At 38.1% G+C, this 22,212-nt stretch overlaps 1 protein-coding gene across 1 annotated transcript in view; it reads right to left on the minus strand.

The window, feature by feature from the left end:
- Positions 1-22,212, minus strand: part of SPOCK3 (SPARC (osteonectin), cwcv and kazal like domains proteoglycan 3) — a 151,706-nt gene that overhangs the window by 48,097 nt on the left and 81,397 nt on the right. The window contains exon 5 of the mRNA XM_034411414.3: positions 9,483-9,609. Within this exon, the coding sequence (XP_034267305.1) occupies positions 9,483-9,609 (127 nt within the window). The remainder of the gene's footprint in view (positions 1-9,482; positions 9,610-22,212) is intronic.

Below are 22,212 nucleotides of genomic sequence, written 5' to 3' on the forward strand. Positions count from 1 at the left end.
GAAGAATATTTCAAAAGAGTTTAAAATTTGGATCCATTTTGATGCAACACGAAAAAATATGTAACAAATATTCTATAGCTTTGCTATAGCAATAGCACTGACTTATATACCATTTCACAGTGCTTTACAGCCTTCTCTATGCATTTTATAAAGTCAGTACATTGCATCCAACATTTTTGGTCCTGATTTTACCAACCTTGGAAGGATGTAAGGTTGAGACAACCCTGACCCAGTGAAAATTGAACTGCTGGCAATTGGTGGAAATAGCCTGCAATACTTATAATTAATAGTTTATTAGAGTAAGCATTGTGAATTTTATTCAAGAAGTTCCATTATTCTTTTTCTTCTCTACTACATTTGTTAGTGACTCATTTATGAAATACGTATCATATTATACTGGTTATTATAATTTGACTTCTTGATGCTGTACCATTTCTTAAACAACACCCACTGATTGCATTGCTAATTTATCAAGACCAATTTACTCAATTATCTAAAGTTGAAATATTTATAAAGTTGTAAGTGAGCTGAAATATCACATAAAGGGCATGCTCATTAGTATTATCGAAAGATTTGTACATAATCATATTAATCAAAGCATATTATTTGCTGCTTTGGGTAAAAAACTGTTTTGTGAACTTTTACATTTTTTCTTTGCTTTTTACTGGAATATTTCACTATGGACATTAGTAAATTTTGGTAATATTAAATCCATGCATAAAAATCAACACCACCGTCTACAGAATATGAAAGAAAAAGAAGATCCATCTGATACGTGAATTACTTGATAATCAACACTATGTTGTATTAAACTTTTTAGAAGCCTCTACAAGCTCTCAGTGCAAAGGAAATGATCCCTCCGGTTAATCTACTTGGGTCAGTTAAAGAACTGCAAGTATATGACCCTACATCTATATATGAGGGAAATGTTTTAGGAAATGATAATTGAAATGTCAACATCAGTGTTCTGCTTGCCATAGCATTTAGATCCAACAATTGGATTAATTGGGACACAAAATTTAAAGAGCCTTGGTGGCGCAGCAGACTAAAGCACTGTTAAGTAACACCAGCTGCCTGCAATTACTGCAAGTTCAAATCTCACCAGACTCAAGGTTGACTCAGCCTTCCATCCTTTCGAGGTAGGTAAAAGGAGGACCCGGTTTGTGGGGGCAATAAGCTGACTTTGTATAAAAAAGAACACCGCTTAGAGGGGGCGCCGAAAGCCCTACTAAGCAGGCATATACAAAAGCAGGGTGGATAAAAATCAAAAAAATCAGATTTTTTAAAATTTAAATCAGATTTTTTTGATTTAAATCGGATTTTTTTTTATTTTTATCGAATTTATTTTAATAAAAAACTTTTGGGGTAAAAATCTATCGTAAGATAGTTTTCTATTTAAGATACATAAATAATTTAGTTTATTCAGCATGAAATGGAGCTTAGTTATGTAGCATGAGGCTGTATATTCTGCAACACTGGGACTATCGGTGAGTGGGTCAAAGGAGTAGCAGAGATGACAGTTGCTGTTTAAAAATTATGATTTAAATCGAGTTGATTTAAATCAAGCCTTTTTACTAGTGATTTAACTTATGATTTAAATTGTGATTTAAATCAACTCTATTTAAATCAAATCCACCCTGTTCAAAAGTATGAAGGCTATTGCTTAACGCATTATAAGCTGCCCTGGGTCTCCGGAAAAAGGGCGGCATATAAATTGAACCAATAAATAAATAAATATGTTTTGAATCTAGTTATTTTATTTGTTTGTATCCCATCTTTATTATTTTTACAAATAGCTTAAGGTGGCAAACATATCCTTTCTCCTCATTTTTTCCCCACAATGAAATCCGTGCAGCTATTATTTCTGACATGTTACTGGAGTGAAATTTAAAGTTCTCTTTACATTCCAATTCTCTTTGTGTTTGAAAGAATCTTAGAAATCTTCAGTTTTTTTTAAATGAAATACTAGGATTTCATGGTGGAGAAAAACATAGGGGAAAAATGGTTTCCAAGATCAGATGATGCATAAAGGATTCTCCAACTGATGCATCCAAGATGAACCTGCTAATAAGAAAAAAATGTGAAAAGGATATTATGGGACATCATGTGAATTAACAGGACATTGCTCAGGGGCAGGTTCATAAAGTTTCCTTTTTTATTATGGCAACCTCTGAACCAATGGTGTGTTGCTCCTGGTTCTGTCCAGTTCTTTAGAATCGGTAGTAAAAGCGGTGGGAGGCTCTACCCACCCACCCGGACGTCATAATTGATGATCTGCACAAGCGCAAAGCTCCTGTTGCGAACCGGTAGTAAAGGTAAGTAGAACCCACCCCTGCTCTGAACCTACTACAGGCCAAAAGAATACAGCAGCACGCAAAATGGGATAGTATGTTATGTGGCAACAAAACTCAGTTGAAACATGACATTCCCTTTTAGATGTTTAGGAAACTGGTCATTTCAAATATGCTTCAACTGTACGTACATTGGCTATTATAATGTTTAACTTCATGTTATGCATCATTACTGCCAAATGCCAGATTGGGAGGCCACTTTGTATACATTCATGCTTTAGTCGTCTCTCAGGTGAAATATTACAACCTGTTCTAAATGAGGTTCCTTTTGAAAACAATCCGGATCGTATAATTGGCCCACGATGCAACTGTGCAGACAGTAATGGGTATAAGGCAGCATCATGTAACACTGCTATTCCATGGCTTCCTGTATGCTTCTGATTACAATTCAAGATGCTGCCTAATAATTCTTCCTTGTCTTTACTTGGAATTATTAAGCTATTTTTGTCTTTTTTTTAATTATACACTGTCCAAAGTTAGATTGTTTGAGTTGAATCACCATATAAATGTTTCAAAAAACAAATGTATTCTTTAAATCAGAGTTCCCCAAGCTTTTTGGCTTTGTGGACTGGCGGGGGAGGGGTGAGGGAATGGTTCCACATGTGTGGTGGGCTTGTCGTATGAGGAAATAGAGCGCACATGTATGTGCTTTGCTGCCACTTCTGCAGCCCGATTACGAAAGGCTCAAGGCCTGGTAGTGGGCTGCGGCCCGTGGGTTGGGGAGCCCTGCTTTAAATTATTAAGAAATGAAAAATGAAGCAATTTGACATTCCAGATTCTATGTCAGCTAAGATTCTGTGCAGTTCGGAGAACCCCCAAATCCCACTCCTGGCTGGCCCTGCCCACCCCTTCCAGGAGCCCCCATGTAGCCCATTTTGGGTGCAGGTAAGTGCAGGCTGTGCGCAGAGGATCAGGGAGGGTGAAAAATAGGCCTCCTGGAAGTTTGTGAAGGCCAGAAACAGTCCCGTTTCTGGCCTCCAGAGCCTGGGGAGGCCATTTTTGCCCTCCCAGAAGCTCGAGGAAAGCCTCTGGAGCCCATGGAGGTAAAAAATGCCCCCCCACCATGGTGGAGGAGGCGACTAGGCTATGCCCACCATGGCCACGCCCACCCAGCAACCGGGCAGAGAACCCCTTGCTAAAATTTTTGAAGCCGACCTTTGTTCTGCGTAATATAGACGCAGCTCTCTGGCAAAATCTATAAGTTTGGGGAAGTAGAAGGAAAAAGAAGATGAGGCGAAGCAGCAGTTAAATGGATAGAATTAGTTATAGTGGTAATGGGTATGCCTTTGGAAGACATGAAGAGCCAGACTGTCCTGGAAAACAGATAATTAACGGCAATATAATTAATGATAAGATGCAGATGAGGAAAACAGTGGAGCCTAAGGAACTGAATTTAATATTGAGATCTAACCTTGATGACAACAGATTTATTCCCATTAGCATTAAAGTCATAAAAGCCCATCCCGTTAGTAACAAAACAACGTTATCTTGGTTCAGCATATTTTAAAACAATGCTTGAACTTTAAAGCAATGCTTAATTGAATATACAAAACATTAAAATTATATTAAGAAAATAAACCCAAGCATATAATGCATTCTAAAACTGAGTTTGTGACTTGCTTTTTAATGCACTGCAGAGTTGCTATAGGTTACTGAAGAAGGGAAGAGTTGCTGTTATGTCAAAAACTGATAACTGAACAATCTTATTTCATTTTTTTCAATAGGACCTTTAACAGCCTGAATGTTCTCTAAAGTTTGGAAATTTATTTGTCTAAAAACTGGAATTAAACTAAGTGCTACAGAAACCAAAGGTTGCCTTTTTTAATATGGGAAATCACTGTATACAAGACAGTGGTGGGTTGCTCCCGGTTTGGTCCAGTTCTTGCAAACTGGTAGTAAAAGTGGCGGGAGGCTCCACCCACCCACCATGACATCATTGTGGACGATCTGTGCATGTGCAGAAGGTTCTGAGCATGCGCAGAAATGCACATGCACACAAGCAAAGTGCACGCGCGCAATCGTTGCGAACTGGTAGTAAAGGTAAGTAGAACCCACCTTTGATGCAGGATATTTACAATACTTTCTCTTTTTTCTATTTGTTATTCCTACATTAATTCAGTCCTTTAATCTTGTTTAAATTATGAATATGTATTTAAATTATTTAAATACAGTTCACATAAATGAAACATATCGTTTCATAAACAGTTTGGGGAGGTAGTCATATTTTGGTTTTCTGACCTTTTTTCTTGGATATTAAACAATAAGATTTTTAAACATAAAAAAAAATCATTAACATTGGATGCTACATTTTCTTTATTTTGTCAACAGTATGTAGTACTAAAAAATCCATTACAAAACTTACTGCTTATTCAAATGATTCCTTATATACTCTTTTACAATCTCTTTTATTACGAGCTCATTTATCAAACATTTAAGGGATATATGCTTATTTAAACATGAAATTATATGTTATTGTTTTCACATTCATCTTTTTGAAAAATAGACAAAAAGACTATTATTTGGTCAAATCTCTTATGATCAGTGATCGTGAAAATGCATAAACAAAACTATGCTTTGGTATCTGACTGTAAACTAAGTCTCAAAAGCCAGGTTGCATAAGAAATAAAATTAGTGGCAAATAGGTTTGCATGGGTTAAAATATATTTCAAAGTCTGAAAGAACATGGTATAAATAGGTAAAGGTAAAGGTTCCCCTCGCACATATGTGCTAGTTGTTCCCGACTCTAGGGGTGGTGCTTATCTCCATTTCAGAGCCAAAGAACTAGCGTTGTCCGAAGACGTCTCCATGGTCATGTGGCCGGCATGATTAAACGCCAAAGGCGCATGGAGTGCTGTTACCTTCCCACCAAAGGTGGTCCCAATTTTTTTACTTGCATTTTTTACGTGCTTTCAAACTGCTAGTTTGGCAGAAGCTGGAACAAGTAATGGCAGCTCACGCGGCACTAGGGATTCGAATCACTGAACTACCGACCTTTCGATCGACAAGCTCAGTGTCTTAGCCAATGAGCCACCACGTCTCTTAAGCAACATCTCTTAGAGGCACCCTATTGGAAAGGGTGGTCTAACAACCCTCTTCCTTTAAATGAATATCACCTCAGTGCCACTGAACTACAAAGATTCTGGCAAAACCTTTTGAAAGTAACAGAATAAACAAAATAATCACTATTTCAACATTAAAAATAAGGAAGGCAAGGATCTCACTAGCCAGATAGACAGAAGGGTAATATCCTTCCCGGCACCATGAATTGACAGCTGCCTATAGTCCATAACAATTATAATAATAATTTACAGCAGTGTAATAATGCTAATATACAATTTTGAGTGGCAAAAGCCAGCAACAAAATAGCTAAATCTTTGGATACTTGTTTTTCTGGCTCTGGTCTTAGAAGCTCTATCTTTCTGACAAAAAACCCCCTCTGCTTCGATTCCCAGGACTTGTCAATCAGCCATCAACAAAACCACTCCTCAGTCCCACTCCTCATAGAGAAAGACAGAGTATACTTGTTTTAAGAAACACATAGATAATACTAAATTATTTAATTTTCATACAACATAATATTTTCCAGCCTTCACATGTAGTGTGAACAGTGTGATTTGAATGGCAGACTAAAAGGAAAATTAGTGAAAGACTGATGAAATTTAAGCATAAATTACAGAAATTAGACTAAGCATAATACTACTGCACTAAGGTTAGCAAGTAGTCTACATAATTTCTGACCATTAAAAAAAATTCATCCAATTATAATTCCTACTGTACTTTGATTAGACTATCAGAAAAGTCGTGATGGCGCAGTGTTTAGAATGAAGTATTATTGTAGGCTAATTCTGCTGGCTACCGACTGCCAGCAGTTCGATCCTGACTGGCTCAAGTTGACTCAGCCTTCCATTCTTCCAAGGTCGGTAAAATGAGGATCCAGATTGTTGGGGACAATATGCTGACTCTGTAAACTGCTTAGAGAGTGCTGTAAAGCACTGTGAAGAGGCATATTGCTATTTTTAGTATCACAAAAAACAAATGTTATAAGGAAGATGATATTATACTATTAAGCATTTATTTTACTTCTATAGCAGTAGTGCAGATCTTGACATCTTCTCAAAAATGCATTGTATAATTTGCAGAAATCATCTTGACATGCTGAAAATAAAGCGAAGTAGCTAAACCATACAAAGCACAATTTTTTTTTAAATTTTAAACAAAGTTTATATATCTTTTCTGGAAATTTGAACACTGATTACCCTTCAAAATAATCCAGCATTTGTATAATATAATGTGCAATTTGAAAGACTGCCTCCAAATGACCCCGTCTTAAATAGGATAGAGAAACAAGCAGCAAGTACTTTTAAAAATATGTACTATTATATTTAGTTATTGCAAAAAAAATAACTTAAGGTTATTCTAAACATTTCATATTACTATGTTTCCTCTAACATACCCTCCTTTCTCCCCAGTCACCCATTTGCATTGATTAGAGTGAAATAAAAGTCTTCAGCCTGTCACACCCCTTGACTACACCCACCGTGGCCACGCCCACCCAGCTGGTCATTAGGGCAGAGAACCAGTTAAATTATTTGAATCCCACCACTGGTCTAAAGTAACTCAGGCTTTCATGTCTAATTCAGAATTAGAATGTGAATATGTGGAACTGTAATGTAAAGCACTCTTCTTCCCTCCCTCCCTGATGCCCCTCTATTCCTGTGAAAATATGACATGGAATAAAATACACTTTAAACTGAGTAGATAACAACAACAGGGAAACGGAATTCTCTGAAAATAAGCTGGAGGCACTTTCTGTGTGAAGCTTTCACTAATGGAAAGAAATGTTCAGCTTGCCTCATTGAGAAGGCAATGTTCATATGTTGCTGGATTGCTTGGAAAAGAAATCCCTAAAAACTTGCTATTCTAACCCAAGCAAGAAAAAAAAATGATACTGCTATCTACAACTTAGTTCAGATCAGTGGTGGGTTGCTCCCGGTTCGCAAGAACCAGTAGTATAAATTTGTAGCAGTTCGGAGAACCGGTAATAACATTGGCTGGCCATGCCCCCAAATTGGTCCCCGATCCGGTCACCGCTCGCTTACCGCCCACCTCATCAGAGACTTTTTTTTTTACTTTTAAAAGCATTTTTCTACAACTGCTTTGGCTGAAAAAATGCTTTTAAAAGTAAAAAAAAAAGCCTCGGATGATCGTGTGTTTCAGCTGGGATCGTCAGAGGCTTTTAAAAGCATTTTTTCTTCAGCCGAAGTGGTTGTTTGAAAAAAAAAAGCCTTTAAAAGCCTCTGGTGATCCCAGCTGAGCTGCCTGATTGTCAGAGGCTTCTAAAAAAAATGCCTTTAAAAGCCTCTGGCGCTCCAAGCTGAGCTGCCTGATCGTCAGAGGCTTTTAAAAGCATTTTTTTCTGCAACCTCTTAAGGTTGTAGAAAAAATGCTTTTAAAAGTTAAAAAAAAAGTTGGCCATGCCCACCCAGTCACATTACCTCCCTACCAAGCCCTGGCCACAAAATAAGCCCCACCCACAGAACCAGTAGTAAAAAAATTTTAGAACCCACCCCTGGTTCAGATACAAAATCAAAATGATAATTTCCATGTGATTAAATGTGGATAATCTAAGTATATGTTTGACATGTCTTTTGGCTACGAAATATAACCTTTTCATGTTACCGGGTTTCCCCAAAAATAAGACCCTGTCTTATTTTATTTTGAACCCTGAAATAAGCACTGGGCCTTATTTTTGGGGAGGTCTTATTATTTTGGGGCGTGTGGAGCAAGACAGGGATCCTCTTGCCGTGTTACCTGATTCCAGCTCTGTCTCCCTAATCCTAACCAGTGGAAATGGCAAGGACTGGCTGTACATGCATTTAAATATTTTCGGGGAGGGCTTATTTTCAGGGGAGGGCTTATTATCCAGGGAGGTCTTATTTTCAGAGAAACATGGTAACAGGATTTATCTTTCACCATGAAAGGAAAAAAAAGTTGTGAAAATATAGCTAATTATATCTGTATCTGTACATATGCATGCATACACACACACAAGTATATAAATGTGAAACAGATTAATCTCCCTGCCCTATGTATTCAACTGAGTATTTGAGATGTCAAATGAACAATGGAAAAGCTGGTAATAATAATATTTTAGTGTAAAAATTAATATCAAAATCTGTGACTCGACTTTATTTCACTTTGCTTTACATTGTTTCAATTATATTTAATTTTTCCTGGTAATACTTAAGAAAACTTTTAAAATAGTAATAAATAGAATTACCCAATATCGTGATTCTTATTTTTTATTTTATTTTAATGTATTAAATTTGTTTGTCACCCATCTTGCTTCTGTTGGAACCCTTAAATAAAACACACACATAGGTCCCAGAAGCTGTCCTTTGGCCAAATGGTGCCTCATTAATGTTGTTGATTTATGGACGTGTCCTTTGACGCCCAGCAAAGGGCCTATGGGTCCACCTCTCCAGCCAGGGGACAATGGCCCAGAAACTCCATCCTGAACCAAGGATGCAGTCACTCCAAGTCTCTGCCTTGGGCTAGAATTGTCACACACACACCTTTTTCCTCGGATCAAGTCTCTCCCCCACCCCTCCAGTGAATCCAGCATTCTCACCTAACAACCTTTTCCTCCCCTTTTATAACTTCTTCTCCAATCCCCTTCTCCCAAGGCTGCCCCTTCCTTTCTCCCTCTGAGCTGCTGGAGTCTGCAGTCCTACTCCCAAGCACTCTGATTTAACTGCTTCTGCTGAAAATTACATCTCCCAGAAGTCTAGCTCAGTGTCCCTTTCTGTTCAAATTCCAGGGTGAGGCTCTAGCCAGCCAGTCAATCACTGAATGCTGGCTAACTTCCCTGCCTTCTTATCTGTGTCAAAATACCAGAGCAGCTCAGGGGGGAAAACAGCCAGTCAACAACAGCTGTAAGTCTTTGTGGGATTTATAGGATGAAAGAAAAAAGAACCGCTGAGGAACAAGGCTGTGATATTATGTCAGTTCAATTGTATAGATTTAAACAGGTTTATATAGTTATTTAAACTGAACAAACCATACAATGTTTGACAGTAGAATGCTATATATATTGCACAGAATAGATAACAAGTCTATTCATTGGCTTACCTGAGAAGAATATGTGTGACCATCTGATCCACAAACTGGATTGGTATAAATTACAGGACACTGTTTGCATTTTGATGAAAGAGAACCAACTCTCCATTGTTTATGGCTTAAACCAGCTTCTTTCATCCTGAAAGAAATCAAATCAGGTAAGAAATGTATGAAAAGGGGACCAGAGAAGTATTTTATATTAAACCACAGTTTGTTGAATAGGTCACAGTGATTTTTCGTAATTAATGCAATGATAAGCCATTTTTCTGTTATCTATTGAGGGTAACAGAAGAGCGAACACAAGTCACATGGTGGAACAAGAGTAAATGAAGCCAGATCCAAATCTTGATGGAAACTCCATACTTTTTTTGTCTTATAGCTCCTTCTAAACAGCAATTTTTAGAAAACAACCCATATTAAAATATGATTTGATACCTTGAAAAAACATTTATTAAACCAGTTTGATTAACTACATGAAACTAGGTTAATGATGGGTTTATCCACTACATTACATCCAAACAATAAATCGCACTGTAGCTTACTATTATTTGAAAACTATGCCACTTTCTTCGTTAATTTAAACTAATATTTGCATCTTATATTAATATCTTGGCTACCGCGGAGAAATATTTACAACTCTATAAGAAAGATCAATCATTGTCAGGACTGAATAACACTATTTAACATGTTGCATAACCACAACCATTGTGTTTATTATGTTGTTCCAGTTTGATTATAAAAACACAGACCTTGGCCCAATTTATCAACGAAGTCTGTATGTCTTGATATTCTAGCAAAACTATTTATATTTGAGGATGCTGGAACACCTCTAAGAAAGCGAGATGATTTTTATTAAGGATCTATTGTTCATACTCCGAGAAAGACTATGCAAATTCAGATTAGAAAGTGAAATATATGAATCATTATGAAAGCTACCAATATAAACTAATATTTAAGAGAGAATAAAATGATTACTGTAGAGTCAACCAACAACAGACTAAGCATTCTAATCAATAAATTATGAACAAGCCATGTATTAGAATACTTTGTTAAAATTAAGTTCTAATCTTAACTGGTCATAATTCTCCACTTCTTCTTTCTTAAAGCTTATCAAAGTAACAGGAATAGAACAAATTACAAAATGAAATCAATTTCAAAACAATGGTTTAAAACTTTGCTACGCATTTGATAGTTGATTAATCTAATAAGTGTTGAATTTCAACGTATAAAGAAGAAAAAAAAAGAACAGAAGGATGAAGTATGTATTCCTTTGGCGTGCATATATCTGAGCTTCTTAAGACAAAATATGCCATGTCTGATTTGCCTTGTTGATTCATGATGCTTCTTTCTTAATTCTATGACCAATTCGTTTTATGAAACCATGCCTTTTCTAAAACATTTTCACAAGATAAAGGTAATGGAAAAGTTCCCATTTCAAAAATGTTTCTGTGGAAAATATTTCATTTCCTATTACTGAGATAAAGCAGCAGACACTAGCAGAAGGCTGCACAATGGATATAGATCATGTATTAAACTGAACAAGCCAATTAAATTTAGCTACAGCTCTCCTGTTTTCCATAATGTTCAAAACCATCTTACAATTTGGCAAACTGTTTATCTGGACTTGAGTAGTGTCTCCTCTCCGCTGTTCGAGGAGTAAAACATCTGTCTCACTATGGGATAATTAGAAGGCAGTAACAGCACAATTAATCCATTTCATGTCAGCTAAATCCCTGTTATTTCTTATTTTTGCAAATAATTAAAGTTACAGTGACAACTTTTGTATCATTACATAGAATTCTTCTCCCTCTCTTTTAACTAAGCATTTGGGGGAAAATTAACATTTTTGGGATAAAATATATATCACAATGAATGTTAAAAACATATATTTAAATATCTTTTTAATTAAATCAACTTTTTTTTCATTTCTTCCATGCCTTCTATATTAGCTTGAAGCTATCAGGATTACATTCCTTTAATAATTATATTTCTATATCACCAGTAATCACAATTCTCTCAGCAATTCACAAAACCTTTAGAAAGAATCATCAAACAATGTTTGGGAATATTATTTCTATTTTTATCCAATACTAAAGGTAAAGGTTCCCCTTGCACATATGTGGTAGTTGTTCCCGACTCTAGTTGTTCCCGACTCATCTCTGTTTTAAAGCCGAAGAGCCAGCGCTGTCCAAAGACATCTCTGTGGTCATATGGCCGGTGACTAAACACCAAAGGCGCACAGAGCACTGTTACTTTCCCACCAAAGCTGGTCCCTATTTTTCTACTTGCATTTTTTACATGCTTTTGAACTGCTAGGTTGGCAGAAGCTGGGACAAGTAACAGGAGCTCACCCCATTATGCGGCACTAGGGATTCGAAGCGCTGAATTGCCGACCTTTCAACTGACAAGCTCAGCATCTTAGCCATTGAGCCACCATGTCCCTCCAATACTACAAGTCCATTAATATTCATGAGTGAATACAAGTGAAAACACTGGTTGACATACTGATAGTTCAAGATCTATGGTACATCAATTAGTAAGTTATTTGTTTCCTAGACTCACTAGTTCTGGAGAAGCAAGAATAGCAGTACTGATTGAGAGATACTGATTGAGAGAGTACTATAGCTGTGGAGGATTTGCCACTTATTATTTTTGTTGTTGCTGTTATTATTATCGATGATATAGAACTCCAGGGGGTAGGTAGAAGAGACAAAAGACACAAGAAAGTAGTAATTAATTTATAATATTTTCTTAGAATCACTAAACCATAGTTTTAGTTTACCAAATCTTTAAGAACCTAATTCTATTCAATAATATTTCATGCCAGTGAACTCCATAAAACCACCATCATACAGAAATTGTAATGCTAGAACCATAACATACATAATAGAGTACAATATAATTCACAATTCAGTTATTCTTGACTGATAGCATATCATGAAGACAAAATGGCAAAAAATGCAAAATCAAGACGGCAAAAAAGCATAGAAGAATTATAATTGCTTAATTGTAAATCTTATCCATGAATGTACTCACAAGATATGTTGACAGTATGAGTAGCTTCATTAGTAGAATAAGGAAGCTACTCCAGTACTATCAATGTACCTTCTTCACATTCAAAAGGGAAATGTATGACAATAAAAGGGACACCCATGGGATCCCCAATATCAGGAGTCATTGCAGAAACAGTACTGAGAGAATTAGAACACCATAATTTCAAAGCTACTCACATGCATTCTGGTACTGCTAGATGGATGACATTTTTGTCATCATCCAAGAAATGCACTGAAAGACTTTCATACCATACTGAACTCCATCTTCTCAGACAACCAGTTCACAAGGGAGGAAGGAAGAAACAGCCAGACAATTACCATTTTTATATATGCTTGTCAACAGACAAGAAGATGGAAGCCTAGAAACCAAGTTTACCACAAGGCCATCAACACTCCACACATTCTGAATTTCAACAGTAACCACCCATTGTCACACCAAAAGAGTTCCATGAGAACACTATACGGCAGGTTGAGAACGTACTGTAGTACCTAACAAGCTAACAACTGCAGAGCGGGTACCTATGTGAACAATTTAGGCAGAATGGGTATCCACAAGCATTTGTTACAAGATGTCTGATCAACATAGTGGGAAGAGAAAGAAAGAAAGAAGGTATAAAACCAACCACATGATACATACTGCCATATATCAAAAACATTTTGGAAGCAGTAAAATGCAGCTTTTGAGATCTGAAAGTCGGCATCAATGCCTAGAGGATACCATATGAGGACAAATTATACATTTGTAAAGATTGATTGTAGCTGAGAGAGACTTCTAATGTAATATATCAGATCTCCTACATGGATTGCTCCTGTGACTATATAGAACAGGCAGGGAGAAAGCGATTCACCAGATTGCAAGAACTCAAGTGAGTGGTCAGATGAGGAGATCCGAACTCATTGATAGTCTCACATTACAATGAACAAGGACATAAAATCAATTTTGCAGCTACTAAGATTGTTGGACAAGCAGATACAAAAACAGCCAGGAAAGTGATTAAAGCTGAGAAATGAGTCACTCATCAGTCAACCAGAGTGTTGATTTACCACCTGTTTACCAAGTACTTAGGAGGCAAGGGCTTGGCAGCACAAAGAAACAACAGCCAATGATTTAACAGCCGGCCATCAACACTCCAATCAATAACTAAAAAACCACACACAACCAGGTACCATATAATGAACACATACAGAATAGTCCAAATCACATACTTTGCTAGACAGAAGTTCTCTGAAGATGAGCTCCAGCATGAGTCTGAAAGCTTGGAAGACTAAATCTCTGATCCTGATGATTGGCCCAGATTGGATCCTAGAGATTTACTAGAATTATTTTATGGAAATTACAAATAGACATGGATAAAGATAGGAATGTTGAGAGAAGAGGCAAAGATAGTAGAAGAAAACAGGAATTTTCCAACAAGCCAGCATCCTTACCACACACTATTGGAAATGCAGGGTGGATAAAAATCAATATTTTTTTTAAAAAAAATAAAAAAACTCAGATTTTTTTGATTTAAATCGGATTTTTTTGATTTTTATCAAATTTATTTTAATAAAAAACTTTTGGGGTAAACATCTATCGTAAGATAGTTTTCTATTTAAGATACATAAATAATTTAGTTTATTCAGCATGAAATGGAGCTTAGTTATGTAGCATGAGGCTGTATATTCTGCAATACTGGGACTATCAGTGAATAAACAGTGGGTCAAAGGAGTAGCAGAGATGGCAGTTGCTCTTTAAAAATTATGATTTAAATCAAGCCTTTTTACTAGTGATTTAAATCATGATTTAAATTGTGATTTAAATCAACTCGATTTAAATCAAAACCACCCTGTGGAAATGGGAATTCCCATTCAAGGAAGGCCAGCCTCCTTCAAGGGAGCACTGCCTCCTCCTCTTGTTCTCCAGAGATCGATCAAGGCAGAAGTTGGACTCAGAGGAAACTGCTTCCTGAAAACTTTATCCTCCAGATTTCTACACACAGCAGCATTGTCCTCTGCCTCCTGCTTTGCTGGGAGGGGGCTTCAGACAGGGAAATGCCAATGGTGTCTGGGATTGGGAGAAGAACATCTCCTTTGGTGTGCTGTGCACATCACGCACCCACTCCACCCCCTCCCATACACAAACTCCATTCCATGTTTGGAGAATTTTATCCGCATCTGAGCTTACAAATTGCCAATCATGCCTGGGTTTGGGGAGAAAGCCCTCTCATTCAGTGGTGGATTCCTCCTGGTTCAGCCCGGTTCGACCGAGCAGGTAGCGGTGACGATATGACGTCACCGAACCGGTTCTCCCCCCCGCCCTCCCACCCACGTTATTCTTACCTTTTATTTGGTCCCACCCCCAATCTATTGCTGCCTCCTGAGTCCCAGCTGATGACTAGAGGGAAAAAAACTGTTTAAACTCTTGCCACGGGGCTTCAAAGGGCCGTCCAACAGCTGATCAGTGTTAAAAGCAAACAAATGAGTTGGGTCGTAAGTGCGAGGACTTGGTAGTAAGTGTGAGGACCTTCCAGAAATGACTCTGACCAGCTAGCCACGCCCACCTAGTCACATGATCTCCAAGCCACACCCACAAAATAAGCCACGCCCACAGATCCGGTAGTAAAAAAAATTTAGAACCCACCCCTGCTCTCATTCCTCTGTGGATAAAAGTCCCCAAACTTGGAATGCAGTATGTGTGTGCACACATGTGCAATACAGTACTTCATTGCCCATTTTCCATCAATAACAAAAGTCCCAGGTTTCATTAAAGGCATATACTTTTCCATGAGGTTCTATTCTTTCCTTAATACATAACTTCCATCATCTGTATGCCAATGTATAATTCCATGTTTTTGACATATCAGTATAGAACTGTGACGGCGAACCTATGGCACGTGTGGCACGCAAGCCATCGCCCCAGTTCAGTTCTGCCACGCATGTACGCGCACCTCCTGCCAGCCAGCTGGTCATCAGGTCTCTGCCACGCATGTGCAGAGGGGCGGGAAGCATGTGGGGGGGCACACGAACATGCACGGGACAGATGCAGGGCCACACATGCATGTGCAGGGGAGGCACGCACATTCCGTTTTTGGGGTTCAGGCACATGTGTGCTTTCATGTGCATGTATGCGTTAATGCACATGCATGCATGCTTTGAGCACTCATTCCGGAAAGGGGTTAGCCGTCACTGGTATAGAATGTTATACTTATGCAAGAACATTGTTTATTAATTAGCAACCACAAATCATTAATTATGATCTTGCAGTATAAATAAAACATGAGTATCATGCACCTTGCACAAATCTTTTTAACCCTTACTTCTTCCATAAAATTGAAGTTGATCATAGCTTATGCTTTTCAGGGTTTGAGAAACGAAAATATGATGCCTTGTGGGGTAGTGTTAAGAATCATCACTAATGCCCAGTTATAGAGTAATTGGACTAATCAAAGCTATATAATGTTGCCATTGTCACTAAGAAAGTCTTACTCATTAGTCCATTACAAAGGAATTAGTATAAATTCAACCTACGTGCAACACCACTTCCTGTACAAATAAACACAGATAATAAAACAAGCTTGAAACTTTTCCAAACTAACAGATTGGCAGCACAAATTACAAAGTGAAACAGAAAGCTTTCACTAGATTCAACAGAGCTCGGAACATAAGAATGATTAAATGTTTCTATACACCAAGTACACATCACAATAATGAATCAGACTAAAAATTTCCAAGAGATTCAACTGTGCCAGCTGGGCTTCTTCAGACAGCAGCATTATAATGCAAAATGATGACATTCTAAATAGCCTTGTTTTCAGCTTCTGTGCAATCTGTCTAATGCATGCCTTTTAAAAAGCAAGTGAGGCAGGAAGGAGGAGCAGCACAGGAGAAGACCATAATTAAAAAGGAGAACAGATTCCACATGCCTGTAAATAGAGAACAAAGTGAAAACTGTCCCAGGTTTTACTTTCTTTTTTTAATCTAAAATCCTAACATCCTTATTTCTCAGCAAGTAGGCATTTATTAATACATATATAGTTATACCCTTGAATTGATGATACTGCCTTATCCTGTAAATTAAGACTGTAGCTATGAGCAGGGATGGGCTGCTGGGGGTTTGCAGGAGTTCGGGAAAACCTCAAGCTAAGATTCTGTACAGTTCAGAGAACCCTCAAATCCCACTCATGGCTGGCCCCACCTATCCCGCCCCAACCCTCCCAGAAGTCCCCACGTGGCCAGTTTTGTATGCAGGTAACTGTGGGGTGTGCACGGAGGCTCAGGGATGGCAAAAAATGAGCCTACCGGAAGTTCGGAAAGGTGGAAATGGGCCCATTTCCAGCCTCTCGATGGCCTCCAGAGCCTGGGGAGGCCGTTTTCGCCCTCCTGCAGGCTCGAGGAAAGCCTCTGGAGCCCGGGAAGGGCAAAAATCCCCCCCTCCAGTGCAGGAAGCCAACTAGGCCACGGCCACCCAGCAACCCCTTGCTAAAATTTTTGAAGCCCACGCCAGGCTATGAGTAACAACAAAATAAAGCAATTAGAATGCATATAAGAAGAAGCACATGCATGCTTACCAAGCAAAGTCATATGTTTAAATCAGATTGAAAGATTTATGATCCCTGAATAAAAAAAAGAGGAAAACGCAACTTTCTGAGGTTTACATTATCATTAAATGGCAAACATTTCTTTACTTCCTCAAGCACTGGTAAATCTAAAACCTGTGTATTCAAAGACAATACTCCCACAATAAAAGTTAACAAAACGTACATAGTGCAATTCTAATTTAATAGACCCTCTCTGTGTAGATTTGATACAAACAATTTAAATTTTTGTTCACATATCCCCCCAAAGGAATGGACGAGGCCATTATAGTCAGAGTCAGGGTAATGCATTTAAATTTTACATCATTTATAGTGATATGCATCATTTGTGTAATAAAATAATTACTTAATTTATGCAAATAATCATGGATGCCATAATTTACAGATTAATGGACATTCTGGTCTAACAGACACTCACCTCCACTCGACCAAGCCGGTTTCACTATAGCAACAGCACTTAGACTTATATACCACTTCACAGTGCTTTACAGCCCTCTCTAAGCAGTTTACAGAGTCAGCATATTGCCCCCAACAATCTGGGTCCTCATTTTACCCACCTCGGAAGGATGGAAGGCTGAGTCAACCTTGAGCCTTCAGGAAGAATTGAACTGCCGAACTGCTGGCAGCCAGGAATAAGCAGAAGTAGCCTGCAGTACTGCACTCTAGCCACTGCGTCACCATGGCTCTTATTGTTTTATTTTACATTGGGCATGAGAGTTGTACCATAAGAATGTGAAACTTTCTTCAGTTGAAATATGGATTCCAATTTTCTCCTGTACATCTTATGTATAATTTCCCTGAAGAGCATCCCAAATGATTAGGGGGGAAATGAAGTGGGGGGATGCTTCGAGGGAGCTTTTATCCATTGCCATATGAATCAAGCTTAAAAAAAATCACACTAAGAAATATAACAGGAAAAAAATAATATTTTCAGGTCTCCAAAAGTGGAAACAACTTTAGACAAGTCCTTCTCTCCCCTCCCCAAAATTCCCATGTTCTGAGGAATCCTGAAAAGCACTAAAATACTCTGAGCTTTTCCAAAGAACTTGAAAGACTTCTAGAAAATGACAGAACAAAAATTTACAAAGAATGCCAACCCATTCCATCAAAGCAAAGCATTTTCAATCAGTAAGACAAACAAACAATATTTGGTAAGAGGACAGAAAGAAGCAGAATGCCAGAACAATCTTTTGGATAACCCTGATTCAGCAAGAAAGATAGCAGAGAGAAACAGACAAGGATAAGGGTAGCTATGGGATTGAAAAATGAGACTGTTCCTAGTAAGGAAAATAAGATTGTTCCTTGTGAGTTTGATCCAAATCTTCAATGGGCTGGAGATTCCCATTTTTCCTATGCTGAGTCTGAACAATGTGCTAACATGTTTACAAGCAGGCATTTGAAATAAATCTCGCAACTAAACTCTACTAAATATTAGTAGAAATATTGCTTTAATTAAATGTACCATGCAATCCAATTTTTAATCATAAAAGTCACACTTTCTTTCCTCTTATCCTTACCTTACTTTTCCTCTATCCATGTTCAACCTACCAACTCATCCATCATCTAAAACCTATTCCCAAATGGACATATTTAAATAAAAAGATTACCAGTTACATCTACCTCATATTTTCTTATACAATATTAACAAGAGAGCAGCAAAACTTAAACATACACTAATCTTAATGATTTTTACAAGCTTACATTAATTACATAGTTATTAATGGGAAAAAAAACTTGAGTTAGTGGAAGAAGTGAAGAAATTCTAGCTTAAAAATGACTATATAATAAGAAAAGAAAGATGTTTCCATCTAAATTACTGCCTGTGCAAAGATGTCAGCTCTCCCAGATAAACCAGACAGGAAACATGACTAGATGTACTTATTCTATTTTATTGCAAAGCTACAGTAACAAAATCTTGGAAGTCTGAAACTTCTCATTACCACTTTTAATTGTTTAATTCTTAGGATGGTTCATTCATCAGTTTCTTTCTCTAAGCATTAAGTCACTGGGGGCTCCTGTCTCTCTTGTCTGATTGTCTGGCATGCCTTTTCTTCTGTTGCGCGCGCTTATCTCTGTGACGCTGCCGAGGATCCAGCCAAGACTCATTTCCCTCATCACTGTCCATCTGTGGCTGCGTGGACGTGCTTGGCCCCGGCCCTATCTCTTGGCCTTCGGCGGACACCGAAGGCATTGCCAGAGAGGAGGGTCCTGGAGAGGGAGGCCTTGCCAACTACTCTCCTTCACTCTCGAAGTCCTCTCCTGCCGATGACACAGGCTCAGGTAACGGAGCCACAACAGCAACATCTCTTCCCCTTGTTCCCCAAGATGATCCACATATTCCATTTCAAAATATAAGAGCATAATATTCCATAACCTAAGACATACAAGAAAAATTGTTTCTTTAAAAAAATAGTAAAGAATATATAACACTATATATTATAAGAATATATTTAAATAAAGAATATACAGTGCTTAACGCATTGTAAGCTGCCCTGAGTCTCCGGAGAAGGGTGGCATATAAATCAAAATTAAAAAAAAAAAGTTGGACTCAATCCAACAGTTCTTATATTTTGTCTTGTTTTTTTCCAAGAAATCCCAGAACAATACCTGGGAAGATCTTGGAAAAGATAATCAAGCAACAAATCTAAGAACAGCTAGAAGCAAGCAAAGTTATAACCAGAAGTCAAAGTTATAACCAGAAGTCAGAACAGATTATGCCAAACAAGTTATTTCATTTTTTGACAAAGTGACTAAATTAATGGATCAGCAAAATGCTGTGGATATAGTACACTTAGATTTCAGTAAGGCATTTGACAAAGTAGACTACAACCTACATCTTGGTAAGTTAGAAAAATGTGAGATAGTTAGCATCACTGCCAGATGGATTTGTAACTGGTTGACAAACTGTACTTAACATGTACTGTAGTCCTCAATGGAACTACATCCACATGGAAGGAAGTAAATAGCGGGGTACCTCAAGGTTCCGTTTTAGGCCCAGTACTCTTCAATATCTTCATAAACGATCTAGATGAGGGAATAGAAGGAGAATTTATCAAATTTGCAGATGACACTAAGCTGGCAGGAATAGCCAACATCCCAGAATTTAGGCTCAAAATCCAAAAGGATCTTGACAGACTTGAACACTGGGCCCTATTTAGCAAAATGAAATTCGGTGTAGATAAAGTAAGGTTTTATACTTATGCAAAGAAAAAAACAACTGCATAGGTATAGACTAGGTGAAACATGGCTTAATGCCAGTAAGTGTGAGAGGGATCTTGGAGTCCAAATGGACAATCATTTAAATATGAGCCAACAGTGTGCAGCAGCAGCCAATGCAATCCTAGGCTGCATTAATAGAAGGATAAAATCAAGATCATAGTATGGCTTTACAAAGCCTTAGTGCGGTCATACTTGGAATACTGCATCCAGTTTTGGTCACCACAATATAAAAAAGATGTTGAGACTCTGGAAAGAGTACAGAAAAGACCAACAAGGATGATTAGGGGGCTGGATGCTAAAACATATGAAGAATGGTTGCAGAAATTGGGTATGTTTCATCTAGTGAAAAGAAGGACTTTGAGGGGCTGCCACAAATATGAGTGGGCTAACTATTTTCCAAAGCATTAGAAGGCAAGACAAGAACCAATGAATGGAAACTAATCAAGGAGAGGAGCAACCTAGAATTAAGGAGAAATTACCTAACAGTGAGAACAATCAACCAATGGAATTGCTTGCCTTCAGAAGTTGTGGGTGCCCAATGACTAAAAGCTGGACTGGACAGCCATTGTATATAGGTAAACAGCTCATGTAGGGAGTTGATCTAAATGATCTCCAAGGTGCCTTCCAACTCTGTTATTCTGTTAAATTGAAATCTTCAAACATTTACTACATATAGGAATGGCCGAGATATATGTATGAATATATGTATATCTCTCTCTTTGTATATATGTGTAAGAATATAATATAATAAACAGTAGGAGAAATCTATATCTACTATATCCATCCATCCATCCATCCATCTACCCACCGTGTTTCTCCTAAAACATGACCCACCCCCAAAAGAAGGCCCAGCACTATTTTGTGCACATGCTTTAAAATTAAGCCCTACCCCCAAAATTTGGCCCTATTTAAGTGCATGTCCGGCTATGCTTGCCAGAGTAGACGACAGCAGGCATTTTTGGGTGGACAGCTACCAGTAGCTGGAGTGACCATAACAGGTAGGCAAGGATATGCGAGGCACATGGGTCATGTTGCTCTCTCTTTTCATGAAAGAAGCGGCCTGGTGGCCAGATAAGGCGCATGGGGCGCATCGCTTGCTCTTTTTGGCAGGTGGCTAGGCGAGTGGGTTGCTCTTTTCGGCCATGAAAGCGGCCCGGTGGCCAGGTGAGATGCATTGGGTGAGTAGGTCGCTCTTTTCAGCCATGAAAGAAGCGGCCCGGTGGCCAGGCGAGGTGCATTGGGCAAGTGGGTCGCTCTTTTGGGCCGTGAAAGAAACAGCCCGGTGGCCAGCCAAGGCGCATGGGGCAAACATTAAGACACCCCTCAAAAAGAAGGCCTAGCCATTTTTTCAGGAGTCAAAAGACCCAGTCATATTTTCAAAGAAACACAGTATCTATCTATCCATCCATCCATCCATCCATCCATCCATCCATCCATCCATCTATCTATCTATCTATCATCTAATCATTCTATGCAAAAATGTAGATTAGGAATATGAATGAATATTCATATTATACACACACACACACACACACACACGATCTAGAAGTTTCTGAACTATCAAAAACTGCTTTAGGGTGAAAAAGAACTCTCAAATAACATTTTCAAAATTTGCCTTCTTTTTGTTTTATCAGCTATCAACACTTTCACATATTGAGATGGGAGTAAGAAGCCCTTTTCCCCAAAAAAGGTTTGGGTGCCAAAAACAATAAACTTTTATTTTTGTTTACAAAAGAAATTTGTTATGCAAAAGCTATTTGATTAATTATTTAAATATACACAAGCTATGATAGTCACAGACTATGTACCCTTCTGTGATAATCTTCTGTATCAATAGTTCAGCTGAGAAAATGTAATCTTGGTAAAGCTGTATTTACAGTTCTAAAATTCTTCTAA

Source organism: Pantherophis guttatus, chromosome 8 (assembly GCF_059756535.1).
Source record: "Pantherophis guttatus breed Tessera chromosome 8, ASM5975653v1, whole genome shotgun sequence".
Taxonomy (NCBI): Eukaryota; Metazoa; Chordata; class Lepidosauria; order Squamata; family Colubridae; genus Pantherophis; species Pantherophis guttatus.